Genomic DNA, 22,816 nt, shown 5'->3' with positions numbered 1-22,816 from the left:
TTTCAACCTTCGCCATGAACATTAAAAGCTAAGAACACATGTGTTCATACGAACCAGCGGAGCGTGTCTCTCTCCCACACAAGCATTTATTCAAACAAAAATAAAAACAAAAACAAACAGACGCTCCAAGTAAAGTACATAAGATGTGACCGAATAAAAATATAGTTTCAAGGGAGGAACCTGATAAATTTGTCGATGAAGAAGGGGATGCCTTGGGCATCCCCAAGCTTAGACACTTGAGTCTTCTTGAAATATGCAGGGATGAACCACCGGGGCATCCCCAAGCTTAGACTTTTCACTCTTGTTGATCGTAGTATATCATCCTCCTCTCTTGACCCTTGAAAACTTCCTCCACACCAAACTCGAAACAAACTCATTAGAGGGTTAGTGCATAATAAAAATTCACATGTTCAGAGGTGACACAATCATTCTTAACACTTCTGGACATTGCCCAAAGCTACTAGAAGGTAATGGAACAAAGAAATCCACCCAACACAGCAAAAGAGGCAATGCGAAATAAAAGGCAGAATCTATCAAAACAGAACAGTCCGTAAAGACGAATTTTAAAGTGGCACCAGACTTGCTCAGATTAAAATGCCCAAATTGAATGAAAGTTGTGTACATATCTGAGGATCACTCACGTAAATTGGCATAATTTTCTGAGTTACCTACAGATAATTAGGCCCAGATTCGTGACAGCAAGAAATCTGTTTCTGCGCAGTAATCCAAATCTAGTATCAACCCTACTATCAAAGACTTTACTTGGCACAACAATGCAATAAAATAAAGATAAGGAGAGGTTGCTACAGTAGTAACAACTTCCAAGACACAACAAAACAGTAGCAAAATAAAGACATGGGTTATCTCCCAAGAAGTTCTTTCTTTATAGCCATTAAGATGGGCTCAGCAATTTCAATAATGCACTCCCAAGAAATAAGAGTTGAAGCAAAAGAGAGCATCAAAAAGCAAATTCAAAACATATTTAAGTCTAACATGCTTCCTATGCATAGGAATCTTGTAAATAAACAAGTTCATGAAAAGCAAAGTAACAAGAATAAGAAGATAAAACCAGTGTAACTTCAAAAATTTCAGCATATAGAGAGGTGTTTTAGTAACATGAAAATTTCTACAACCATATTTTTCTCTCTCATAATAATTTTCAGAGGCATCATGAACAAACTCAACAATATAAGTATCACATAAAGCATTCTTATCATGAGTCTCATGCATAAAATTATTACTCTCCACATAGGCATAATCAATTTTATTAGTTGTAGTGGGAGCAAATTCAACAAAGTAGCTATCATTATTATTCTCATCATCAAATATAGGAGGCATATTGTAATCATAATCAAATTTATCCTCCATAACAGGCGGTACTAAAAGACCAATATCATTATCATCATCATAAATAGGAGGCAAAGTATCATCAAAGTAAATTTTCTCCTCAATGCTTGGGGGACTAAAAATATCATGCTCATCAAAGCCAGCTTCCCCAAGCTTAGAATTTTCCATATCATTAGCAACAATGGTGTTCAAAGCGTTCATACTAATATGTTCCATAGGTTTTTTAATTTTCGCATCAAACCATCCATGTCTTAAATCAGGAAATAGAATAAGAAGCTCATTGTTGTCCATTATGCCAAACTAGTGTAAACAAGAAACAAAAAGATGCAATTGCAGGATCTAAAGGAAATAGCTTCGAGCACACACACAACGGCAACAGAAAAGTACTTAGTTACCTGGGACCGAAGTATGAATGTCTTTTACCTTTCCTCCCCGGCAACGGCGCCAGAAAAGTGCTTAGTTGCCGGGGTCCGGTGTGTGTGTGCCGTTTACCTTTCCTCCCCGGCAACGGCGCCAGAAAAGTGCTTGATGTCTACGGGTGCTTCTATTCTTGTAGACAGTGTTGGGCCTCCAAGAGCAGAGGTTTGTAGAACAGCAGCAAGTTTCCCTTAAGTGGATCACCCAAGGTTTATCGAACTCAGGGAGGAAGAGGTCAAAGATATCCCTCCCATGCAACCCTGCAACCACAAAGCAAGAAGTCTCTTGTGTCCCCAACACACCTAATAGGTGCACTAGTTTGGCGAAGAGATAGTGAAATACAAGTGGTATGAATGAATATGAGCAGTAGTAACGGCGCCAGAAAAGTGCTTGTCAAGCGTGCGATTGATGGTAGTAATATTGCAGCAGTAAAGATGCAAGAAAACGATAAACAAGCAGCGATAGCAGTATTTAGGAACAAGGCCTAGGGATCATACTTTCACTAGTGGACACTCTCAACATTGATCACATAACAGAATAAATAGATAGATGCTAGACTCTACACCCTCTTGTTGGATGATGAACACCACTAACTGTGTAGGATTACACGAACCCTCAATGCCGGAGTTAACAAGCTCCACAATATTCAATGTTCATATTTAAATAACCTTAGAGTGCATAACAGATCAACATAACCAAACCAAGTACTAACATAGCATGCACACTGTCACCTTCACACTACGAAAGGAGGAATAGATCACATCAATACTATCATAGCAATAGTTAACTTCATAATCTACAAGAGATTACAATCATAGCCTACGCCAAGTACTACACGATGCACACACTGTCACCATTACACCGTGCAGGAGGAATAAACTACTTTAATAACATCACTAGAGTAGCACGCAGATATATTGTGATACAAAACACATTGCAATCATAAAGAGATATAAATAAGCACTTCACTATGCCATTCATAACAGTGAATAAGTATTCTGTGAAATATAGCCTAAGAGACCCACACGGTGCACACACTGTCACCTTTACACACGTGGGACAAGGAGTCTCCGGAGATCACATAAGTAAAATCCACTTGACTAGCATAATGACATCTAGATTACAAGCATCATCATATGAATCTCAATCATGTAAGGCAGCTCATGAGATTATTGTATTGAAGTACATAGGAGAGAGATGAACCACATAGCTACCGGTACAGCCCCGAGCCTCGATGGAGAACTACTCCCTCCTCATGGGAGACAGCAGCGTTGATGAAGATGGCGGTGGTGTTGATGGAGAAGCCTTCCAGGGGCACTTCCCCGTCCCGGCGGCATGCCGGAACAGAGACTCCTGTCCCCCAGATCTTGGCTTCGCGATGGCGGCGGCTCTGGAAGGTTTCTCGTACCGTGGCTTTTCCGTATCGAGGTTTTAGGTCAGGGACCTTTAAATAGGCGAAGAGGCGGAGTCGGAAGGTCAACGAGGCGGTGACACACTAGGGGGGCGCGGCCAAGGCCTGGGCCGCGCCTCCCTTGCGTCTGGTGGCCCAGTGGACCCCCTCTGGCCTCTCTCGGGTGTTCTGGAAGCTTCGCGTGATCCTAAGATGCTGGGCGTTGATTTCGTCAGATTCCGAGAATATTTCCTTACTAGGATTTCTGAAACCTAAAACAACAGAAAACAGGAACTGGCACTTCGGCATCTCGTCAATAGGTTAGTTCCGGAAAACGCATAATAATGACATAAAGTATGCATAAAACATGTAGATATCATCAATAATGTGGCATGGAACATAAGAAAATATCGATACGTCGGAGACGTATCACCTGCATGGTAAGATTACATAATTGATTAGAACCATGCATCCGTCGGTAGTTTTCACGGAAAATTTCGGCATGACCTTCCTACACGGTAGGACATAGGAGCGCCAGAAATGTGCCGAAACGGAAACTTAAAGAATCAACATTTCGGCGCAACGTTGGCAACTCATTTTCAACGCCAACACACACAAGCACAAGCACAAACACAACATATATATATATGCCACACACGAGAGCTTTGCTTCAAATGTCCAACATACGGCGATTTCATTCCTCAATTTGTTCATTAATCACCTATTTGTTTGATATAATTGTCGACGAGATCGAGACGACGCGCCGTGACAATGGCATATGGAAGCCAACTTTCTAGATCTAGATCTAGATTGAGCGGTCAACGCGGGATAGTAGATCTAGATCTACATAGGGGGATGTGGGAGATGCATGTAGGAAGGGAAGATTTGCTAAAAAAATATGATTTTGTTTGGTCAAATTAGCTAAATTGGGGATAGGAATAGGCAAAAATGAGCTGGGTTGGGAGAAGGCTCGGGTTGTGTGGAGAAGTGGAGTGTAGTGAGTGTGTGAGTGAGTGTGCTGGTTGGTGGCTGAAATAACTCCCAGGTTATTGCCGGCGCACCTGGACCATGGTGCGCCGGCAATATATACCCCATCCGGCTATAGTTGCTCTGGGCCAGGCCCAGGAAACACTGCCGGCGCACCAGCCCAGGAGCGCGCCGGCAACAACAAATTACTGCCGGCGCGCTCCTGGGCTGGTGCGCCGGCAGCGTTTCCTGGGCCTGGCCCGAATCGGCCGAGCCCATGCCAGGAATTTTCCCCGGCGCGTCTTCTCCGGAGGTGCGCCGGCAGTATGCCTGCATCGCCGGCGCGGCGACTTCCTGGTGCGCCGGCAACTCTTTCCACCGGCGCACGTCCTAGGTGGTGCGCCGGCACGTTTTGCCTCCACCTATAAGCTTTTTCCTAGTAGTGTTGGATGTGCCCCGGCTTCCCGCAGTGGTAGCAAACGATGTGAGCCGCGTCACTGCTCGAAGGGGCCCCTCCCTCCGCAGACGCGCGTCCCTGGGCTGCACGCTCCCCTTGCGTGGCGCCCAGAGGTCTTGGAGCCACCCGCCCCGGATCCCGCCCCCGCGGAACCAGAGGAGGAGGTGGATGAGGTCTCCTCGACTCCCGCCCCCTGCGCTCCCTCACCCTTCCTTCATCCTCACGCCGCCGATGCGCCTCGTTGTCCCTCTGAAATTGTTGACGGCGTTGTTCTTCCTGCTCGCGCTCCAGCCTTTGGCGCAGATCTTGGTCTCTACGACGCCCATCTTCACCGCTGAACTGGTCGAAAGACCGGTTCCCCCTCCTCTCCCTATCCATCCTCAGAGGTATGAGCACTGGATCTGAGGAACCGCTCGCACCCGCAGAAACGAGCAGCTTAGCGCGACGGCGATGGCGCTGGATGTCTCTGGTGGCGGCTGGAAACCCTAACTCCCAATCTAGGGTTCCAACCGGTAGCCAGCGCCACATATGTACCCTTGGTGGAGGGGTAAAATCGTCCTCCCCCCTGACAGACGCGCCAGCCTCCATCTGGACCGTTGTAAAATGCCCCTGGGCTACGTGTCCCTCATCCGGCGGTTCGTCCCGAACGCTGGCCGAAAAGGCCGGCCCAGCCCAATCAGGCCCCGACCGGGGAGGCCCAGCCCAACCAGGCCCCGACCGGGATGGCCCAGCCCATCCAGCCCCAACGCACGAGTCTCTGTGTTCCTTCCCAGGAAACCCTAGGAGCTCCAGCGCCCGCGCCCGAGGCGGCGCCGCCGCCGGCCGGAGAGAGACCTGGATCTCGCCGACGAGCACCGCCGGCGGAGCGCCCGACCGCTCCTCCTGAGCCTGAGAGTCCAACTGCCCCACGCCGCCGCCCGACCGCAGCAGAGAGGGGAAGTCCACCTCCGAGTCCAGCCGCATCGGCGAGCTCCGCCGCTCCGCCGGCCGCAGAACAGGCGCCTCCGCCACCTGACACGCCGGAGCAGACCCATCCCCGGCGACCCCCTCGAGCGCCAGAGCCAAGAAGTCACCGAGGGACGAGGGCAGTGACCGCGCCCCGGTCCCTGCTTCCCCGGTGACCTCCTCCCCCGCTTCCAGCTCCACGGCGTCGTCCTCCCCGATCTCGCCCAAGATCTGGAAGGAGTTGCCCGCCGAGCGCCGCTGCGCCCCCCGGCGGCCGGCGGAGAGCTTCCTGCGTCCGTGGGACACGCGCGAAGGGGGAACCCTCTCCCCGCTCCGGTCACCCGCACGATCGCCCCCGGAGTCGCCAGGCTCCCTGCGCTCCGTGAGACACATCTCATCCACATGACTAGTAACTCACCCACATATTTATTAAGCCCCCGTTCACTAATCACTAATATATGATGTTTGAGCATTTTGTAGATTTATCTATTTAGGTATAGGTATCTAGTCTATTTTTATGCGTAGATTCAAAAACATTACGGTGTGTATCTAGTTTTTTTTTTAATAAAAACACGTTATATATAGGGAATGTTAGAGCAACTATCCTTGGAATATGATTCTTATTCTACCCGGAATCTGAGTCCGATCCGTACAAGGAGTCAAGAACGTCTGAATCCTTTGCCACCAATCACGATTGATCAGGTAAGCTTTACACGGATGCAATCTACCACATATTTTACATTGGACGAGACCGACTTGGATTCCGATCGATCTCGTGTATATATATACGCCCCTATATATCTATCTAATCTAATAGTATAGCACAGCAACAGGTGCCTGCTACCCCAAGCAAATCTAAACCACGCGCAATGGCCCATATCACGGACGAGGAGATTGGTCGACTGTTGACATCTGTCATGGCCAAGGTGCAGGAACAAGAGGAGACGAGGAAGAGAGAAGAGCGATGGGACGCCATGTACCGGCGGCAGCAATCGGCAGAGGAGTACTGGTACCCTAACCGTAACCGAGAGAAGGCCCAACAAGAGGATTGGAATCCCAGCGACTATTTCGCTACAAGGATCTGGAAAACCGACGACATCAGTAAGTATACCCTCCTAGCACCCTAGCTAGTATATTTGCCCAATTTTAGTGGAGTTTAATTAACCCCAAGCATGTATGTTGTCGACGCAGCGTCTGTCCCTCCTATGCGTTACACCGACCATCTTTCCAGCAGTTGTAGCCCCAGAGATAGCCTGCAGATCGTTTCCATCAAAATAGCTTCAATACGAGGAGGTCTACGGTGGCCGATTCAAGTATTTGGCATGATCACCGCGCGCGACGTCTTGGACTACCGTAAACGTGTTATTATCTATGCCCGTGCAAGGAGTAATTGTCAGACCATCACAAAGGAGGTAATATATAGCCTTTTCCATTTTGTATCACACATGTTTCCTCCTCACTCATGATCGACAACACCCCTTGCCGATTAAACATTGTTATTGACTTGATTATTTCTTGACTTGTGCAGCATCCATATCTAGTACTCACAGGTCCTACCCGTGCTATTGTGACCTGCCACGACCCCGGGAACATCGAGATCGTGCTCAAAGTTAAGGGCGAAACAGAATCTGATGACAGAGACCTAAGCTTTCTTGTCTTGAATTTACAAAGCAGGGGGTATTGTTATTTTCATGGCGATTACACTAGCAAGCGTAGCACGCTGGAGTTAGGATTCTACCACATTGACAGTGCCGTGGAGGCAACAATCAGTGTGCGACCAATGGGTAAAGCATTGCTGCCACCAGGTGGTTTTCAAGGTGTATTCACCGCCAGTACTGCTAGTGGAAATTTTGTGGAAATTGTGTTGCTTGCTTTCAGAGATGGTAAATTACCTGTCGCTGACGATGGCACCATCAATCTTTCACGCCGTGTTGTCTCCATCGGATACACTAGAGAAGATCAAAAAGATCAGCTCAAGGTCTCTATCGTCGCACGGTGTGCTGAGCATGAACAGAATGCTACCAGAAATGACTTAGTTTTTACGCCAAAGATATATGGTAGAAGTTGTGGTGTGTTTAATCTCAGAACGTGTAAGATGCAAGTCACCGTTGCCTGGTCTGAATTCAAAAGAATCTAGTCTAATGTAGCAAGGGCGATTCTCGTTGAATTTCTTGGTTTGCTCTCCATGACCAAGTAGTAACATATTAACGCTTTGTAGCAAGCGCTGAGTTGAGCATCCACTGTTTGAAGTGGTATATTTTGTAGCAGTAGCAGCATAGCTCATGGTATCTTCATTTTATTTCCTCTCGCGCGGACGCCTATTGGACGAGTTGGTTCGCTGCTGCGATCAAGTCATCAGGTCGCTCCTTGTAATTATAAATTAGACAGAAATGGGAAGATGCCAATGACGACTTCACCAAATCAAAACTGAAGACGGAATCTAATTCTCAACATACAAATCAACTGTCTTTTTATTTTCTTTTATCTTTTTTATAGTCATAATCCACAAAGATTATTAAGCTGGAATATTACATTCTTCGATAGGAAAACAGGAATAACATTTAAAAAACCCAAGCTAAGTGCCTCCCTTGGCCAAATATGATAAACTCCTGGGACATGCATGTTGTTCATTTCCTTAAGCTCATTCATCTTGCCTGGAATGTTTGCAACGATGCCTATTTCCAGCATGAAATGATTTGTATCGGATGTTCTATTAAGTAGTGGGGTTTCTACAGCTCTTTGAAATTGTTGATGGTTTCCTTGTATGAAGATGGAGGGCTGATTAGTCTGTTACTAAATTGTTTTCCATTGAAAGCTTCATCATACAGGTTTTATCTACACTCCAACAAGCACGCATAATTTACACTGCTGATTTTTTTCGAAATGGGGGAAATATCGCCCCTGCATCCAAAGGATGCACACGGCTTTTTTTATTAGATTATTCACAACACCTTACAAGAGCAATACAAAAGATCAAACTCGAAGCCACCTCGCTAGCTAAACCTATAGAGGGATGAAGGGGGTGACAATTCACCAACTCACATCAACCAAAAATCAAATGTCTTCTCAGGCCGCCCAATAGCAGATGAGAAGCACATCCAGTCAAGCAGACTCCCAGCATACGCCAACGCCTACGCCATAGAAGTTGCTACCGCCGTCTTCCTCAACTCCATCTTCAAAAGAGATCATCGCATTGACCATGCCAGGCCTGCCATCGATGCCACCACGGCGCCAGACGACTCCACCATCCTGCGCGAGTCCATCAAACTGCATCCGTCCTGAGACACCACTGCACCATGCCGCGGCGACTCGACGACGTCGACACGGCGAAAGCACACCGCTCCACCTCAGCACCACCGCCATCCGTTGTATGCTCCAAAAACGATGCCCCCAACAGGAAGAACGGTGCCCGTTCTGGCTGAGGTCGAGCACCTTCAGTTGCTTCGCCGAAGCGATGGCATCGGTGAGCTCTTGGATGACCCGGCGCATTTCTGGGAGGAACCCGGCGATCCTCATTGACCGCTTCATCTTCGCTATCTGCCACCACCATCTTCTCAGTGTTGACCCCAGGGATTTTTTTCTCGGCCGGAATATCCGAAATCTCGGCGGAAACCGCAAATTCCGTTACCCCACGAGAAAGAGTGATACCGGCCAAAAAAATTCGGATGGATTTGAATTTAGACTACAGTGATTGATAAAAGAAGCTTCTATATTAAACGTACTAAGGAGAAGGTTGGGCGGTGTGGTTAGCTTCGCAGGATACTATCTTTCCCTCGTCTTGAGTTCGAGTATCCGACGGCGCGATATGTTTTTCGACCATTTTATTCTTCGTTTTTGCTTAAAAAGAAAAAAAGTGGGACAACTGTGATTCGAACCTAAAACCTACTGCTTTTCCGCAGGATGTTCTCCCCACTACGTTGCGTTAGCTGTTGTGGCAATATACCGTAAAAATTTCTTAGTTTCATGCTAGAATTTTTTTGAATTCAAAATTCGTTTGAATAAACTCGTTCGAGAAATTCCCGAGATTTTCGAGATTTCGCGGTAACCGAATTTTCCGGGGTCCCCCGGTAAAAAATTGCGACCGAGAAAAAAAACCTTGGTTGACCCTTGCTTCAGCACTGTTACCATGTTGATGCCTAGTGCATGTTGATACATCTTGCATGCCTTCACCGAAATGCAATGTTTGCTCTAGTGCCAAGTTTGTGTTCTCGGCCATGCGCAGCTCCTCTAGTTGGTCATTCCCTGGAAATGGCAGAAGATTGTGACTGAAGTTCCTGAACAACATGATAATTGTTCCGCACCTGCTAGTTCTGAACAACATGACTAATGCCTGCAAGCCCAAGATTGCATCTGTCAAGGGTGAGAGATCTGAGACTGCATTGGGGATTTGCAAGTATTGACCCAACAACATCGCATCCCTGCATTGTGCAATGTAACTCAACCGATCACAATGACCAAAACTGTGTATAACTGAATTATGCCAGAATAGAAAGCAAACCTCCAGGTTAATGGAATTTCTTCCTAGGTTCAAGTCTACTACTCCCTCCGATTCATAATAAGTGTCGAGAACTTAGTACTAGAAGGTAATAGCATTTTATTTTATCGCGCATAGAACAATTATCAGCATTATAGTTGTGAGAATAGAAGCTAAGGTAAAAACGTTTAGCACCACCGTCAATCTTAGCATATGTTGGCTAAGCTAATAAATTTTATTTTAAAAATAACACTATTTAGAAAATATAATACCAGCCTGAGAGTCTTCCGTGGAAGGACTGGTTCCGCCTTCACTCGCCATCGGACCTTGGGGACACGTCATCTACTCCATCATTCCTCGAGAAGATTGTTGCTGAATGTCTGCCGCTCTACTGCTCCATCACTCGGTGCTCCGTTGTTAGTGGTACTTCCACTGCGTTCTGGAAGGACAAGTGGAGGCCTGGGGAGAGCTTTGCCGACCAGTTCCCCGCGCTGTTCTCCCATTGCATGCGGCCGAACGCGACGGTCGCTGTGGTTCTTGCCTCGGGTCTCTCTCTTCAGCCGCGCATGTCTTCTGCTGCCGCCCGCGAGCTCGCCATCGTCAACCAGGTCATCGGCGCCACGTCGCTCCGCGATGGCCACGATATCCGCTCCTTCGACACCTCCTCGGCCCCGCCGTTCAGCTCGCGTGCCGCCTACCGCATGCTCTCCCCGGCGCTGCCGGTTGACGCTTCAGCTTGTATTGCGTGGGGATCTCGACTCCCCGCAAAGCTGAAGATCTTCGCCTACCTCGCTGACATCGACAGGCTCAGCACCCGCGCCAACCTCTTCTTCAAGAACTGTGCTCCCTCGGCGATCTGCGCCGCCTGTCCTACCGAGGAGATCGGACGTCATATCTTCTTCGACTGCACGCTTGCCTCTGGTGTTTGGGCTCGCCTTGGGGTCGATATCCCTGCTGACCGTTTCTCCTTCTGGGACCTTGCTCAGCCTCGCGACTTCCCTTTTTGATGTGTGGCGGGTTGGAATGGCTGTGCTGCTTTGGTCTCTCTGGAAGGCCAGGAACGATTTGGTTTTCAACAATAGAAACTGCACTGCCCAGCTGGTCATTCGCAGGGCCTGTGAGGACCTGGCTGTTTGGAGATGGCGCTTCAAAGAGGAAGACCGGCTACCTCTAGACTCCCTCTGATCCTTCTTTCTTTCCTGTAACATGTAATTGAGATGTGCTTCGTTTGTATTCTCTCCCCACCCCCTGCTGATTCCTGTCGCATTGTAAATCTTTGTATGGACTGACTGCCTAGTCACTTCGAGGGTAATAAAATCACAAACGGTGGGGAGTAATCCCCCCGTCATTCTCGAAAAAAAAAATATAATTAAAAATGGTTAGCATCTATATAGGCGGGGCTATGAGATATGGCAAAAGACCAAACGACCGTCATTGCCACCGCCGCAGGTTCAGGTGGAGTTGTAGTTCCTTAGGATTCTTCTCGATCGGTTCTCTCTGGGTTCCACTCCACGTGAAGTAAGATTATGTCGACCGAACCCAATTTGATTTCCACCAGGTTAAGTAATATATACTTTATTGTCAAAAAAAAAGTTACTAAGTAATACTTACATGAAGTGCAGGTTAGAGTTCCACCAGGTCACGTAATTTTCCCAACTTTATTTCCTTGCAGCGTCCATCTCACCGATCATATATATGATCTCCCCTTTATTTTCTTTTTGTGTCGCTGTGTTTGAGTCGTGCGAGCAGCCAAAGGACGACGGACGACTGGACGAGGCCGGCTTCTTCTTCGGGACGGCGCCGACGGCCAAGAGGTCGTGCATCCCAGGAGACTAGGTCGCTCAGGTCCAATTCCTAGGGTGAGCCGGAACGGGAGACTGGGATTGTGTCGCTGTCGGCTGAGATGGAAGATGTTGTCTCAACATCGACACCACATGCGACATCTGGTTCCGTTCCCCTGCCCTAGATGGCCTCGAGGATCTCAAATTCTACGGCGGAGAGCGGATGTGCTTGCTCCCGCAGTCCGCGCTCCGTCTTGCACCGACGCTACGCATCGCTTGTATCGGCTCCTGCTATTTCCCCGAGATTGATGTCGTCCCCACGCTTCTTCTCCCTCGGCTCAAGCACCTCAAGCTCTGGCACGTCACCATCTCGGAGGCAGCCATACACCGTCTGCTCGCCGGATGTATTGCGCTTGACGGCCTTGAGCTTCTCGCGATCCAAGGATTCAACAGCCTCCGCATCGTCTCACCAAATCTTCGGAGTATTCGGGTGTCTGGTTCGTCATTCCCGTCATTCCCCAAAGGCGGAAATGTGATGTTACAGGAGTTGGTCATCGAGAATGCACCTTGCCTTGAGAGATTGATCCTACTTCATCCAGTAGGTCCAAGAACACTTAGAGTTATCGTCGCGCCAAAATTGACAATCTTGAGCTACATGTCTAACGCAATCTCTCAACTTGTTATTGGAACCCCAACCTTTCAGGTAGAACCGTCATTGTTTCTTGTTTTTAAAACATTCATTTTCACTATTTTCTTGATATATACGTACTACGTCTTCCAGGAAATGATCCCCATCAGCTCCACCGTGTATCTGCGCACAGTGAAGGTCCTGGTTATGAATTCTTTCGGTCCCAATCTGGATAAAATTATTAGATTCATTAGGTGCTTTCCCTGCACAGATCGAGAGGCTATACATCGAGGTAAAAATATTTTCTATTAAATCATAACCACTTACAATGTTTGAAGTAACATCCACGATAGAGTTTTATTTTTTTGGATTTTTTTCCTAAGTTTACAATAACAACTATAGTGATTAAAACTGCATATAAGAGATCTTGAAGGTAACAAAACGAACTTCTTAGGTGACTATGGTGTTCAGTAGTCTTTAATTCACACATGTCGCAACTAATCTGATCTAGATTATATGGCAGCTATGAAGAAGCTTACTTTTTTTTGTTGTTGTTGCAGCCACTATACTGAATTTGTTGTTTTATTATTTTTCAGCCAGAAGTTATAAAGGGTATGAAAATTGTGTGGAAGTATGACATGCATAATCCCATTGAATGCTTTGATCTTCATCTCAGAGAAATAAGATTGAACGGCTATCGAGGCCACCCAACTGATGTTAACTTTGCCAAGTTTTTTATCCTGAACGCAAGGGTGCTCAAGTTAATGAGGTTGGGCATTAGCTTTAAGCCTGACGAGGAATGGATGGCTAATCAGCAAAGGCAGTTACAACTCGATAACCGAGCTTCTAGAGGAGCTCATGTTGATTTTAAGACAGTTTATGGTTCCTTCACTCAGTTCTCTACAAGGGTTACAAAGGACATACATGATATGTCGGTTGCTGATCCCTTTGATAGCTCATTATGAACAAGCTAGTTGTCGACCATCTTCAAGAGATATCAATATTTATCGTGTTATATGGGTAATTTGTATATTAGTATCTTTTGTTGTAAGTTCTTGTTTCCACAACTTTTTTTAAGAAATCATTGCTGGTACCTTGTTGTAGCTACTATATTTGAATATTGTAGAAGTAGGTTAGGGCGGGAGTTCTTTTCCCCTCCTCCCACCTCTGCGCAAGGACCTTGAGAGTCGACTTCAGAGAGCCGGGTCACTCCGATGCTTTCCGCTCTGGCGAGGCTGGTTGCTGGCAGCTAGGAGATGATGCCCGAGTTCTTGTAAATACTAGCTGTAGTTGTACCGGTAGGATTCGATCATGTGCTGGTTGTTGGCTTCATGCTAGGAGAGGAGCGCCAGATCTTTCATGTCATATCTGGTGCTATCCGGTGGCTGCTCTCCTCACTGTGGTGCTCAGCGGTTGGAACCGGAGGCGGATGGGAGGGAAGCTGCTGTTATCTCCGTCCTGAATAAGGCATGGGTTCGTCATGCTGCTCGGAGGCGCTTCAGCGGCAAGGTTTGTTCTCCTTCTCCTGGTCGGCATGGAGGTGGTAGGGAGAGGATGCAGGCTGGAGCTGAAGGAGGATCTGGGCAGCGCTGGGAGTTTGGGATACTGCAAGTTACTCCTGTTCAATCGCGGTGGTCCTCGGCTGACCGCGCGGACTCAGATGGCCGAAGGGCGGCTCACTGTCGCCAGAATCGAGAGCTGGCGCATTGTCGCCAGAATCGAGTGCTGGCGCTCGTTCAACCTCCATCTGCAGGCCTGTGAAGGACGCAAGGTGGCGCACATCTTCTGCTCTGGACCAAGTGGTTTAGTCCCTGGCGCCGGAAAAGAAGGTCGCCTGTGTTGTCCTCTGTTTCCCGGCGACGTGAAAGGACCCTGATTGCTTTTTTTTATCTGTTGTAGTCTTTTCTGCAAGTTATAGGCTTCGTGATGTAATTGTCTATTTTTTAAAGGGCATATCTGTAAAATGTAACTGCACTGCTTTAATGAAAGACAGGCCCTTCGGGGCCTCTCCCGATTCAAAAAAAATTTTGTATGTTTGTTAGATTTTGCAGCAATAGGTAAATGTTTGTTAGATTTTGCAGCATCAGCAAGCTTAACTTGAACATTACAAACATCAATGTACTAACATTTTTTGACACAATCAATGCACTAACATTTATTCTCAGTATGAACAGTTGCATTGATTAAAACAAACAGTAAGAAAAATATAGATTAATGAAGTACTTCATGTGAACCAAATTAAACCATTACTGAGACTGATCTTACTCAAAATGGAATCATCATTATTCTCAGTTTAGTGGGTGAATTGGCGATAGAGAAAAACAGACACCAAACCAAAACCAGATAATATATGTGCTATGCATGGAAAACATAAGCAATGTGAAACCTTATTTGTGTTCATCAGAGACGAGGATATGTGGACTGCATCACCTTCCAGAAAATATATGCTGCCACATGATTTCTGTCTCTCTTTTCCTTCACTTCCAACCAAAAAATGCAATTAACTGCAAGTATGTTACAAAAATAACAGTAAGACTGGGTGATTTCAATAATAGACATTGTAATGTAAAATAGTGAAACCACCTGAAACGATCTTATTTCAAAACCACTGTATTTCGATTTTTTACCACAGTCTGAACCTGCACATGATGTTGTAACCATCTAAATCGAAAAGCTGCAATCTTAGCATATGTAAACTCAGCAAAGAGAATGTACTGAAAACCAGAATGTGCTTGATTCCAAAACATACATGTACAACATGGGCACACATACTCTATTATCAAAACATCACAGATATTTTCTGTCCAAAAGTGGATAGATTACATTGCACCACTAATAAGTGCTCATCTTTAAGGTTGCACCTTTTGAGTAACTTGTGCTCTTTGGCTATCACTGTGCTTTCACAACAGCTACAGATCAATCGCCTGCAAGCACGGTTGGCGGAAGCAACTGTAGCAGCAGACAGACTGTAGGTCAGAGGAGAAGACACCGAGCGAACTCAGAGATAGGCACCGACAGCACCGCGATGGTCGACACCTTCACTCTGTATGGAGAGAGGAGAAGTCCTCGCTCCGTAAGGGAGCACCACTCGCAGATGCACTCGAACCTAACAGCACATGTCGATGTACTGAAGCTTTGACCTTAGCTCCCTCAAGTCTGGGCCTTCGCCAATCAGTTCCACTCAATGAACCTTTTTCTGAACAGCTTTGTGAACATATTTCCCTTCATCCCTTATGATACTTTCTTTACTTGTATACATTGATTGTGTTACGGTTAAGTTCTTGTTTTACTGACACAAGGCGTGCAAAAACATTCTGTTCTGCAGAAACGATGCGGGTGTGATGTTCTTCTTCTCCAATGGCCGAAGACGAGGTTGAGATGCAGTTTGCCACCAATCATCTCGGTATTGTCTCTAGAAAATACTAGAAACAGACAATTTCAATGGCGGACACAGTGATACTATTTTTTTGCGAACACGCAAAAGCTTTGCGTGTCATTACATTAGAAGGAAAGAAAACGAGCTACAGAGAATCCACCATCATCAAGGTGCGGTTATAGGCCACAAACAGAAGGGAGGGCAAAACTAATACTAATATTAGTTTTAGTAAGTTCGAACCTGACAAGTCTATCCATGATTGGTTACCAACAAGGGAGCAGTTTTTGCACAGGAAAGGGCATACTTCTGTGGATCATCTTTTGTTCTGCTGTCCCATAGCTATTTTTCTCTGGTCTATTGTCACGGAAGTGGTGGATTGGCCTGCTAATCCCCATTCAATCTTGGATCTCTTGTCCCTTGGGAGGCTGGGAAATCCTGCAAACTTTTCAATGGTTTGGGTTGGTGCGGTGGCTGTGTTGTGGTCTTTTTGGACCATACACAACAAGCTGATTTTTGAAGACAAAGTCATGAAAAAGCCCGCTGATGCAGTCTTTCGTGTGATTCATTTCTTACAGCTTTGGTGTCCGCTGTGGGAGGAGGATATGCAGCTCGCGATGGACTGTGTTATTGTTCAATGTAAGAAGAAAATGAGGAAGCTAAGTTGAAGACCTGGGAGTGTTCTGGAGGAGTTCTTGGTAAAGCCTTGTTTTCTAGGAAGTTGATGCTGCTGTATTGTTTGAAGCAGGGGTGGCGCTGTTTCTCCCTGTGTCGTTTCCTTCCTCTGTAGTTGTTTAGCTCTGTAGTTTGTGGTCTGGGAGTTCTCTTTGTTGGTGGTGCTATGCTTTTTGGGTGGTTTGCTGATATTGTAAAACTGGTATCCCCAGTTAGACGCTTGTAACAGACTATCTGCTTTTTAATAAAAAAGCTGTGCCGTTGGGCTGTTCTCTAAATAAAATAAAAATATTAGTTTCAGTCCTTACTCCTTATGCTCAATCACTTTCTTCTGACCGACCATCTCCTTGAAAATATGAAAGTCACTACCATCTGTACGGGTATTGAGGGTTGCATGTTTAACTTGTCTCAAGTTGCCCACCTCCATAAATATATGGACATCCAGTTTGATGAACTCGGTGACATGAAAATATAAAGTTTTTATGGATTTAAGATGGAAAATGGTTTTGATGTAGCTGTTGCTAATATGGTTTTGTATTGGCAGATACAATGATAAAATGGCCTATGGACAATCTAAGATTGCATACATACTGCGTTTTTTTTTCATTTACGCAGAAAAGTGGACCAGTGGAGCATGAAGATGTAGTGCATTTTGCCAGTCACTACAATGATGTTTTTCCCTTGTTATACTACTATGAAGTGTGAACTTTATTAGCAACAACCTGTAAAACCTGTTATCAGATCTTCATGAACTGTTTTGATATTATTACGACTTCCAAATATTACGTAGGCTATAATATACCCTTGCTTATGTTGATTTTTCTTGCAAAAATTGTTATCAGTTATCACCAATATTATTCAGCATCTCCGAGCCAACAGCAGTCAACCGCGTTCATCCTGGTTGATAATGACCAATTTGATGAGGCGCTCCTTTGCTCTCATGACTATGCTCTCAGTCTCATTTGCCCTTGTGAATCTATTTCTGGAATACCAAGTCATAGCTATATGCAAATCCCAGTTTCAGGAATAGTAATTTATCTCTGCACCTCACTATAAAACTAGTTTGTTTTCACTTGGAGATGCAATTCGAGTTTGTCGCCTACATGCTATGAAAGAATGTCCCACAGGTTCTTCCCTGTACTTGTTGTTACTAATTTTTATTTCTAGCAATGCCTATAGTTTGTTTTGACAAAGAAGATAAATGACTAACTGTCACAGGATGAAGGAACTGAAGAAATTTTTACCGTTTTGTAGTTTGTCCTCAATTTTTTTTTGGTCTAAATGAAGGCAATCCGTGGCTTTTCAGGGAGCAGAAACTACCTCTTATGCAGGGCTCAACCATCAGCTGCAACAAGACGACGAGCAAATTAGCGAAGAGTAAAACCTTGACGGAGAGGCTCTGGGAAGTTAGCGAAGAGCATATCAGATCGGCAGAATGAGGTTCAGAATAGGCGTCTTTCAGGACTGTCGGGCTTATCTACATATGATTGGTTTGGTTAGTGTGTAGTGGCAGCAGTAGCATCACATTGATAAACCAAATATAGATGAAAGTTTGACACTTGCATGCATAGCCACCAAGGGATCCTACAAAACAGACCAGAAGGGTTCTCTAGAAAAGCAAGCTAAATATAACAGAGAAATAAAGATAGGGGCTAATTAACAGGGAAAGCCTAATCATCAGCAGCTGAAGGACTGGAGGAGGAAGGGTAAGCTTCAAAGATTGTCCCTTGTCAGGTTCTCTGGCTCTATCCCAAGGTCCCTGCCAGCCTTTTGCATCACATGTATTGGTGTAGCTGGAATGCTCATTTCTTCCTTTTAATTTGCTTGATCATTGTCCCTTGTTGCCTTGCAGGTGTCGGCTTCTTCAACATCATCTTCGCACCAAGTTTCTTCTTGGGCCTAGCTTGCTGATCCACCACAGGAGTGGGCTTAGAGCCATTGCTCTTGATGCTGCCACGAGTAACTCTGCGTTTCTCAGGCTCAACCAGGGCAGTCTGAACTTTACAAGTGCTGCGTTTCTCAGGGTCAACCAGGGCAGTCTGAACTTCACAAGGGCCACGATTCTCAGGCTCAACCAGGGCAGTCTGAACTTTACAAGTGCTGCGTTTCTCAGGGTCAACCAGGGCAGTCTGAACTTCACAAGGGCCACGATTCTCAGGCTCAACCAGCGCAGTCTGAACTTTACAAGGTCTGTGATTCTCAGGCTCAACCGGGGCAGTCTGAACTTCACAAGGGCCACAATTCTCAGGCTCAACCGGAGAAGTCTGAACTTCACAAGGGCTGTGATTCCCAGGCTCAACCAAGGCAGTCTGAACTTTGCCAGGGCGGCCACGTCTTTTCTTATGAAGCACCGGTAACAGTGCAGCAGCAACGACTGGAGGCAGCTTCTGGACCTCATTAGCCACGTCTGCTCCTTCAAAGCTAAGTGCACGACGACGACTGACACTAGCAGTCTTCCTGGGAAAAGAATTGTCTTGACGAGATTCAGTTAGAGCGTATCCCTTATCAGAGACAGCAGACCAGGTTGTCTTTGATTCCATGTCAACCTGTTTGGGGCTTGTTTCAGCTCTACAGATGTCGGACTCAGAGCAGCACTCGTGGTTCTCGTGGATTGTTGGTAGATGGCTCTCTTGTTCCTTCCAGATGCACAATGCTGCTAGATTGCTTTCTTCTTCCTTTGGGGCGCACAATGCTGCTAGATTGCTCTCTTGTTCCTTCCGGACGCACAATGCTGGTGGATTGCTCTCTTGTTTCTTGCGGACGCACAATGCTGCTAGATTGCTTTCTTGTTCCTTCCAGACGCACAATGCCAATGGTGCAACTGCCTCGGCAGGCGTCTCCGGTGGCGGTTGGAAGAGCTGCGGCCTCTGCACCCAGATGAGCCTCTGCAGGAACGCACCGTAGTAGCTGACACAGTCAGTGCTCTCGCTCTCGACCAGGTGCTCCATCTCCTGCTTGAGCAGCTCCCACAGCAGCTCGGTGGTGTAATCTGGCCCCCGCTTCACATTCCTGTCGAAGAAGATGGTGGGCAGCCGGCGCTTCATGCCAGTGGAAGCCGCCGCTGGCGTCCCGATGTAGACCCTGGCGAACTCCCTGGAGGCGGAGGCCCGGGCAGCCGCGTCAGCGTCGCCGCCAGCCGGGGGAGCGTGCGGGGGCAGGAGGAGCGCCCTGGCGAACGAGTCGAGGGAGACCTCGACCTGCTCGCCCCGGACGGAGCTCCGCCCGCGGGTGGCGGAGTAGGTGGCGACGAGCTCGGCGACGAGGTCGGGGCGCGGGACGCCCGAGGAGGGGAGGTCGAGGCGCGCGAAGTCGAGGAGGCGGAGCGCGCGGAGGCCGGCGTCGTGGTCGCGGGAGAGCGCCGAGAAAGGCCGGTCGGGGAGGCGGAGGTTGGCGCGGACCCGCTGGAGGCGCTGCGCCGCCTCGGCCGGCGCGTCCTTGGCGGGAATGTCCGGATCTGCAGCGGCAGGATCTGCTCTGGCCATTGGAGGAGCTTGCGGAGATGGTGGAGGATTGGGGGTAGTGGTGGTCGGAGTGGAAGCGAGGGCTAATCGATAAAATGTCCCAACTTTTTTTCTTTGGACAAAATGGGACGGAGAAACCGTTTCGCTCTCGCGCGGCCGTACGTCGGATGCGGCTCTTGGAGGCAACTATATCTGGCCATGTGTCGGGCCGGGCCAAGAAAACCCGACGCTGAAAAATCAGGTCCAAACCTAGACCAGCCCGACTAAATACCCACAAAGCACGTTGGATCGCAGGTTGGGCCGAAGTGTTAAATACGGTTCTTGGGCTAACCAGGCCCGGCCCAGCACGGTTATCGGGCCAACATTTTTAGGCCTAGATTTTTCGGGCCGGGCTTCGGGTCGAGCAGCTCATGGTCAAGAATGGTGGGAAGTAGGGATCGCACGGCTTCTTAAAACAAACCGACCGAGCGCACTTCTACCTAGCATTTATGACGCGGATCCGAGCAGCAGTGGGGTCTAGTGTCCAGACAGGCGGCGCAAGAGAGGACCGCGCGGGGAATCTCGAGGCATGATGCATGATAGGACTGGGGCTGAGAGACAAGGTCTTCATTGTGATGGCTCCGTTATTCGACAATGATCTGCTTTCAAGGAGACGTGTACATCCAAAATCGTAGAAACATTCGACAACTCTTATTTATTTTGATGTGCAAATGAAATTCGTAATGTAAAATAACATCGAATATTAGTAATTGAACAAAATTATTATTCAATATATAGGTTCAAAATAACATGCCAGATATTTTACAACATATGCAAATATAGCTAGGTAGATATACACCGGTGTTGCAAATACAAGCCAGTACAGATACACACAATCGAAATACTACCACAAGACAGGCGAGCATGAGACTATGCCACGCTACTCATGCATGCATACACTTTCTCACAAGCACACTATATAGAATGCGGTCCAGACCAATATATATGGTCTATCATATCATCAGTACTTCCACATGTCATCCATGAGCATGTCCACCAACGAGATATCCATGCCGTCAGCAGCGTCATTGTCGCTCAACCCAGTCACAGCAGTGTCCTCCTGCGATAACATCGACGACGGCTGGCTGCCTGGCTCCACCCGGGCCATCAAACTCTGGTCCATCATTTGGAGCGGCATCTGATCCTGCTGGTTGTAGAATGACATCGGTGTCGGCGGTGGGAACATCGTCGTCTGGTGGTGCTGGATTCCAAAGCAGTGCCCATTCATCATTGGTAGCCCCGCCTCGGCAATCGTTGACGTGCCGGTGGCGAGTGCGTCCAACTTGTATGAGGAAGCCGCATGCAGTTGTGGTGGGAGCGGCGCCAAGGTGGACGATGACGTGGCATAGTCCATGAGAGGAGGCAGCATGCATGCGGTACCAGACTCGACGGCTAAGCATTGCTGCTGCTGCTCGATTCCTTGCATGGGCATGGGCATGGGCTTCCGCTCCTTGGCATACGATGGAATCACCACCTTCTTGATCCCAGAGCTCTTGTGGAAGATCCTGCAAACCACCCACTCATCCTACCAACACAAATAAATCAAATCAGTGTAGATTAATCAACTACGATAAACTAAATTCGAGTTAATTAAAAGGGAACGAACGGAGTAGGTATTAATACGCAGCTATGTGCATGTTCATGAAGTCATGAGTAGTAATCAAGTAAATAAGTAATCCCTCTAATAAAAAATAAATGTCGAAAACTTGGGGACATGATCCTCTAATGTTGAGGAGCAAAGTCAGGTAAGTTACAGTACCCTGACTTCTCTTTTTCCAAATTATATGATTAAGGCTAAAATAACTTAAATTATTCTAAACAAATCAAATTTATGTTAAGCATTTAGAATAACTACATACAGACAAAATTATAGTGTAGTAAAATTTAGTTTAAACTAGTAATTAAATACATCACATAATATGGTACTCATGTTACGGTACCGGCTTCACTACATTCTTTTCACTCTGCTCTTCAGTTTTAAAAGAGCCAGTTCCCAAGACTTGGTACAACCTTTGAATTAAATCAGTACTAAATCATTAACTCTTAGTATGGATCGAAGGAGTATGTAAGTACCGTATTAGATGTAGCGATTAGGGCGGCGGTGCCACTACTTGTGGCGTAGGGCATATCCTCCTTGCGGGCCTTGATCCTATACTCATGCATGACCCAGTTGGTCTTCTCCCCACTAGGAGCCCTGCCCTTATAGAACACCAATGTCTTCTTCATGCCGATTAGCATCGACGGCGAAGGGCCAAAGATCTCCTTGTCCTTGCCGGTAGCCTTCCAGTAGCCCGCCACGGTGGCACGATTGGTGCGCATCCCTGTCGGGTACTTGCGGTCCTTCCGGCAGTAGAAGTACCACTCTTGTTCCCCCATCTTTGCCTTCTCGGGCAGCTCCCACGGCTCACACTTATTGAGATCGACCTCAATAAGGATGGTGGTGACAAAGTTCTTGTCAGTCACCTTGGGGGTGAGGTAGTAGGTTATGATCTGCTCGTCGGTCGGGTAGAACCGGAACCCTGGCGGGAGCTCTAGTTGTTGCTGATGTTGTTGATTTTGCTGCTTCTGTTGTTTATGATATTGATGAAGGTGGTCTCCCATGGTAACTACTTGGGAACTGGAAGCTGGAGTTCTACAGATATTGGAGGCAACCCTACACAAATGTGGAGAGATAATCAAGAGCCGATTTATGGATATGGGTGATTTGATTAACACAGATGCATGTTTAAATAGAGACCGCAAGACACTTGCAAGAGAAGCCTCTATCTGTTGTACCTTTTTGTTTGGCAATTTGTTTAATTTGTTTCCATTACCAACGGATGGATGCATGCATCTCAACCTAGATAGATAGATAGCTTCCTCT

General features: G+C 47.0%; 2 protein-coding genes and 1 long non-coding RNA gene across 3 annotated transcripts in view; all 3 read right to left on the bottom strand.

The window, feature by feature from the left end:
* Positions 1-14,863, bottom strand: part of LOC127341005 (uncharacterized) — a 66,289-nt gene extending 51,426 nt beyond the window's left edge. The window contains exon 1 of the long non-coding RNA XR_011754695.1: positions 14,792-14,863. This is a non-coding gene — a long non-coding RNA (uncharacterized lncRNA). The remainder of the gene's footprint in view (positions 1-14,791) is intronic.
* A 3,111-nt stretch (positions 14,864-17,974) lies between these two features.
* Positions 17,975-20,010, bottom strand: LOC127341003 (uncharacterized). Its single transcript, XM_051366770.2, has one exon. It carries the CDS (start codon positions 19,933-19,935, stop codon positions 18,256-18,258), a length of 1,680 nt encoding a protein of 559 aa, XP_051222730.1. The 5' UTR covers positions 19,936-20,010; the 3' UTR covers positions 17,975-18,255.
* A 904-nt stretch (positions 20,011-20,914) lies between these two features.
* LOC127339176 (uncharacterized) lies at positions 20,915-22,554 on the bottom strand. The gene is made up of 2 exons (XM_051365055.2): positions 22,027-22,554; positions 20,915-21,478 (listed from the first exon to the last, which is right to left on the bottom strand). Exons 1-2 carry the CDS (start codon positions 22,552-22,554, stop codon positions 20,915-20,917), a joined length of 1,092 nt encoding a protein of 363 aa, XP_051221015.2.
* Between the last annotated feature and the right edge of the window lie 262 nt (positions 22,555-22,816).

Source organism: Lolium perenne, chromosome 3, assembly GCF_019359855.2.
Source record: "Lolium perenne isolate Kyuss_39 chromosome 3, Kyuss_2.0, whole genome shotgun sequence".
In the NCBI taxonomy this organism is placed as follows: Eukaryota; Viridiplantae; Streptophyta; class Magnoliopsida; order Poales; family Poaceae; genus Lolium; species Lolium perenne.
Note: the sequence above shows the minus strand (reverse complement) of the source record. Positions and strands in the feature narration are given on the sequence as shown.